The sequence below is a fragment of the Protopterus annectens genome, chromosome 1.part1 (genome assembly GCF_019279795.1).
Source record: "Protopterus annectens isolate FY-2018-M chromosome 1.part1, PAN1.0, whole genome shotgun sequence".
Taxonomy (NCBI): Eukaryota; Metazoa; Chordata; order Ceratodontiformes; family Protopteridae; genus Protopterus; species Protopterus annectens.
The window spans coordinates 1,096,195,384-1,096,201,433 of NC_056726.1; the positions used below are offsets into that span (position 1 = coordinate 1,096,195,384).

Sequence of the window (6,050 nt, forward strand, 5' to 3'; positions counted from 1 at the left end):
AATGAAGCAAGCATTCACACTGTTGGCAAAGAAGTTCTGGGGTGGTATGTCCAACTGCACCTTTATGTCCTGTGTTGTATGTGGGGAGCATACGCATGACATATGGTGTACCTTTAGCAACTTAAAGGCTTTGGTATATTGACCGAACATTGGGTCGCCCTTGGCAGGGGACATCTGTTGTAAGGAGTACTGCAACAGTGAAATGGAAGGGCATCAATTATTTTACTCAAAACATCCAGAATAGTTGGCTAATAGCAGTAGTGTTGTGTAAAATACCAAGACCTAAATCAAACATGTAAATTATACTGACTGATACAAAAACCTTCTTGAATTAGCAAATACGGGGGATTAAAGATAGGTTTATTAACAAGGTATGAATAAATATCTGTGCAATAACAGTGATAATATCAACCCAGAGTATAATTAGTACTATAGATGTGAAAGCATTTACAGCATTCACATTAGTTCCCTAGGTAAGGCAATGACTGCAGTATGTAAGCATGGCTTGAAAAGTAACAACCCAGAGTATAAGTAGTACTATAATGTGAAAGCATTTACAGCATTCATATTAGTTCTGTAAGTAAGGCAATGACTGTTGTATGTAAGCATGGCTTGAAAAGTAACAACCCAGAGTATAATTAGTACTATAGATGTGAAAGCATTTACAGCATTCATATTAGTTCCCTAGGTAAGGCAATGACTGCAGTATGTAAGCATGGGTTGAAAATTAACAACCCAGAGTATAATTAATACTATAGATGTGAAAGCATTTACAGCATTCATATTAGTTCCGTAAGTAAGGCAATGACTGTTGTATGTAAGCATGGCTTGAAAAGTAACAACCCAAAGTATAATTAATACTATAGATGTGAAAGCATTTACAGCATTCATATTAGTTCCCTAGGTAAGGCAATGACTGCAGTATGTAAGCATGGGTTGAAAATTAACAACCCAGAGTATAATTAATACTATAGATGTGAAAGCATTTACAGCATTCATATTAGTTCCGTAAGTAAGGCAATGACTGTTGTATTTAAGCATGGCTTGAAAAGTAACAACCCAGAGTATAATTAGTACTATAGATGTGAAAGCATTTACAGCATTCATATTAGTTCCGTAAGTAAGGCAATGACTGTTGTATGTAGGCATGGCTTGAAAAGTAACAACCCAGAGTATAATTAATACTATAGATGTGAAAGCATTTACAGCATTCATATTAGTTCCGTAAGTAAGGCAATGACTGTTGTATGTAAGCATGGCTTGAAAAGTAACAACCCAGAGTATAATTAGTACTATAGATGTGAAAGCATTTACAGCATTCATATTAGTTCTGTAAGTAAGGCAATGACTGTTGTATGTAGGCATGGTTTGAAAAGTAACAACCCAGAGTATAATTAGTACTATAGATGTGCAAGCATTTACAGCATTCATATTAGTTCCGTAAGTAAGGCAATGACTGTTGTATGTAAGCATGGTTTGAAAAGTAACAACCCAGAGTATAATTAGTACTATAGATGTGCAAGCATTTACAGCATTCATATTAGTTCCGTAAGTAAGGCAATGACTGTTGTATGTAAGCATGGCTTGAAAAGTAACAACCCAAAGTATAATTAGTACTATAGATGTGCAAGCATTTACAGCATTCACATTAGTTCTGTAAGTAAGGCAATGACTGTTGTATGTAAGCATGGTTTGAAAAGTAACAACCCAGAGTATAATTAGTACTATAGATGTGCAAGCATTTACAGCATTCATATTAGTTCCGTAAGTAAGGCAATGACTGTTGTATGTAAGCATGGTTTGAAAAGTAACAACCCAGAGTATAATTAGTACTATAGATGTGCAAGCATTTACAGCTTTCACATTAGTTCTGTAAGTAAGGCAATGACTGTTGTATGTAAGCATGGTTTGAAAAGTAACAACCCAGAGTATAATTAGTACTATAGATGTGCAAGCATTTACAGCATTCATATTAGTTCCGTAAGTAAGGCAATGACTGTTGTATGTAGGCATGGTTTGAAAAGTAACAACCCAGAGTATAATTAGTACTATAGATGTGCAAGCATTTACAGCATTCATATTAGTTCTGTAAGTAAGGCAATGACTGTTGTATGTAAGCATGGTTTGAAAAGTAACAACCCAGAGTATAATTAGTACTATAGATGTGAAAGCATTTACAGCATTCACATTAGTTCCGTAAGTAAGGCAATGACTGTTGTATGTAAGCATGGCTCAAAATGATGACACCATTCATTTTTCATTTTCCATACTCACTGAAACATAAGCACTTATAGGTTCATAGGTTTATTTTTATTTATTTATTTATTTATATTTGCTTACCTGAGTAGTGCACTCATCAGTACTGACCAATTTCAGGCTCAGCCTGGGTGAAACACAAAACATTTCACAAAGAAAAATAAAGAAATGTAAGCAATAACAGAGGAGTTCAGACTAATTACATAGAAAAAAAAACTGTGTATATACCTTCTAATAAACAAGCACAGTACAATGGTTCATAGGCTGGTACTTGGCTATCTGCCCTAGGGCCTATACAAGCCTAGCCATAACAATTCCCTGGCTATTTCTTTCCATACTATTTATTTCCTTGGACCCCTGAAAAGAGAACATTCTTAGTATGGCAGCATCCACCCCCTGTGGGAGTCAAACCCACAGCCTTCTGCATCAAAAGCAAGTACACTACCTGTTGTGCTATTAAAAATGTACAATAAAACAGATTATAATGTACAATATACTCATTAGTTTCTAAAGTGGGTCATTCTTCAGTGAATCTTGACAGAGGAGAAGACTCTGAAGGAGATAGTGTAGGTGAGATGTCCAGTGTTGATGCAGGATCATTTAGCAAAGATTAGGTGCCTGAGAGAAGAAAGTGTGTGCAGTGATGTGGGGTTTGTTTCTAGGGGTAATGAGAGTTGTTGTGACAGAGCATGTGCAGTGCTGTGGGGTTTGTTTCTAGGGGTAAAGAGAGTTAGTGTGACAGAGCATGTGCAGTGCTGTGGGGTTTGGTTCTAGGGGTAATGAGAGTTGTGACAGAGCATGTGCAGTGCTGTGGGGTTTGGTTCTAGGGGTAATGAGTGCAGGTGTGACAGAGCATGTGCAGTGCTGTGGGGTTTGGTTCTAGGGGTAATGAGAGTTGTGACAGAGCATGTGTAGTGCTGTGGAGTTTGGTTCTAGGTGTAGAGAGTTGGTGTGACAGATCATGTGCAGTGCTGTGGGGTTTGGTTCTAGGGGTAATGAGAGTTGTGACAGAGCATGTGTAGTGCTGTGGAGTTTGTTTCTATGGGGTAATGAGAGTTGGTGTGACAGAGCATGTGCAGTGCTGCGGAGTTTGGTTCTAGGGTAATGAGAGTTGGTGTGACAGAGCATGTGCAGTGCTGTGGAGTTTGGTTCTAGGGGTAATGAGAGTTGGGGTGACAGAGCATGTGCAGTGCTGTGGAGTTTGTTTCTAGGCGTAATGAGAGTTGGTATGACAGATCATGTGCAGTGCTGTGGAGTTTGGTTCTAGAGGTAATGAGAGTTGGAGTGAAAGATCATGTGCAGTGCTGTGGAGTTTGGTTCTAGGGGTAACATGAGTTGGTGTGACAGAGCATGTGCAATGCCGTGGATTTTGGTTCTGGGGGTAATGAGAGTTGGTATGGCTTGTAAATAGTAGCTCATGTTGTATGAGGTTTTGTATGGTGTATAGCTACAAAGTGAGTAAATGTGTGTAGATGGAGTAGTTTCTAGAGCTGTAATCCTAAAAGTAGGTTAGAGCTCTGTTTTATGGGTAGCCAGGTACATGGGTAAGAATTGATTACAAACTGACAAATCTTTTTTAATTGTTGGTACTTAACACACTTCCTGATGTCTGTGGAAACTGAATGCTAAGCAACCACTCCAAGCATTCATTATTCAAACTAATCACAAGATAAGCCACTAAGGTGGGTTTCACAGGACAGCTCCTTGAGGAGATGGTATACAAGCCTTACTAATCTAGTGATGAAGGCAGGATGCTCAGGTACTTAACAATTACTCACTGACTTGTACAGCTCCTCTAGGACATGGTTTGCAAACCTTACTAATCTAGTGGTGAAGGCAGGGTGCTACTAGTGCTTAACTATTACTCACTGACTTGTACAGATGAAGTTTTATTCACTTGTGTTAAAATACAAAGTAATGTTTTAACTTCTCATTTAGTTACATAAAGGCTATTCTTAAATGTGGATTTGTCCGAAAATTATCATAACTCATATGCATCATTCTTTTCCATTAGGGGGCGCAGTTGTTGTAGTAGAATGCTTCCTGAAAGATGCCAATGATGAGGTAATCACAGCAAACACACAGCACTTCATGATGGCCCTTATGACAGAAGGAAAAGAACGCACTCCAAAGGAAATGGCCCTGCTCCTGGAAGATGCAGGATTTCAAGATGTTCAAATTAAGGGGACAGGAAAAATCTATGACCCCATGATAGGCAGAAAAGTACTTAAGTAATTATATGTAGTGAGTTTTAGTACTATATTAAAATACATTCTTGAAAGTGGAATTGCTGACAGATTTCTTCCTTGTGAACCTCTTTTCTTAATTTTTCCATGTTTTTCACTAAGTCTAATTGTACAGTTAAATCTAGATGTAACTGGTAGAACTGTGTGCCAGTTTAATTTTGTTACTTGTTATTCGCTTCTGATACTTTACACATTTTTTAACTGAATGGGTACCTTAAAATGTGGCCTTTAAAAATAAAAGTGTGTTATTTCAGCTTGTTAATCCAATGGAAAGATATAACAGCACCACCTCAACTTCAGTCACAGGCATAATTCACAAGTCATTCGTTAGTTAGGTAGTTAATTAATTTATTTATTTAGATTTGTTGTTCCAGTGAGAACACTGATACAAAAGGGCCTATTTCAGGCTCAGACCTGCAATGATACAAAGCTAAATATTGCATTCCGGAAGAAATGTTTTTTCTGTGATTCTACATACAAAAAATACTTGGCCAAGCATCATCATCACACCAAAAAAACAAATAACTTAAAGCGTACACGCATCAAAGTTTAAGAACAGGCTATTATACAATGTAAGTTGTGTAATCTTTCATGAATATTAAAACACACAGCACGGTCTTCTGAAACTCATTGTAAAGACTGCAACATATAAATAAAATTATGGTATTTAGGTCCAAAGAGGTCATCGATTTGACCTGCCACTGAGTACAATGCCTGTTTTGATAGGTATATGACCAGGCACATCCAGCAACTGGAACATCACACAGGTTCTTCAGTAAAATAATACTAGGTGCAAGAAAGATGCCCTATGCAGACCGTCTCAAGGCTCTGACCTTGTATTCAGTCTCCTAAAGGTTTTGAGGGGAGATCATACCTCTCCACTCTCCAGATTTTCCCAGAATGTCCAGATTTTTGGCTCATATTTTTGGTCTGTTCCTCATAACTCAGGTCTCTCAACAGCAGGTACAAATATGACTCAGTCATTGTCCACGCTGGTGTAAACGACCTGAGACGTACCTCCTTGGACTACATGAAAAGAGACATTGAGGAGCTCTCTGATTATGTAGCCCAGGCAGGTATGACCCTGACCTTGAGCAGTATCCTACCTTCACCAAGAATGATGCCACAATACAGAGATAAGATGATCAGCTTTAACAATTGGCTTAAACACTGGTGTCATTCAAAGGGGATCCAGTATCTGTCTGCCTGGGATGACATGCTGGACAAGCCACGCTGCTTCAAGGGACGGCTTGCACCTGTCACCCTGGGATTCCGGATATTGGCAAAGGCTCTTGCCACCCCATAGTGCCTTTTTAGGCAAGGCTCAAATTCTAAACCTACCACCCTAGAACACAAAAAGGAAAAAACTAAGGGTAATGCTGCTCAATGCCAGAAGTCTAAATCTCAAAATGCACGCACTCGAGGCCCTTCTCAGTATGGAGAACATCGATGTCTGTGCTGTGACAGGAACCTGGTTCAAGGCTCCTGAGAGCACCCCAGCGCTATCAGGCTTTACCTCATATCATGCCCGCCCCAAAATCCGGACAA

At 38.8% G+C, this 6,050-nt stretch overlaps 1 protein-coding gene across 1 annotated transcript in view; it reads left to right on the plus strand.

The window, feature by feature from the left end:
• Positions 1–5,455, plus strand: part of LOC122808980 (acetylserotonin O-methyltransferase-like) — a 94,077-nt gene extending 88,622 nt beyond the window's left edge. The window contains exon 4 of the mRNA XM_044080149.1: positions 4,271–5,455. Within this exon, the coding sequence (XP_043936084.1) occupies positions 4,271–4,491 (221 nt within the window). The 3' untranslated portion in view covers positions 4,492–5,455. The remainder of the gene's footprint in view (positions 1–4,270) is intronic.
• Positions 5,456–6,050: the final 595 nt, after the last annotated feature.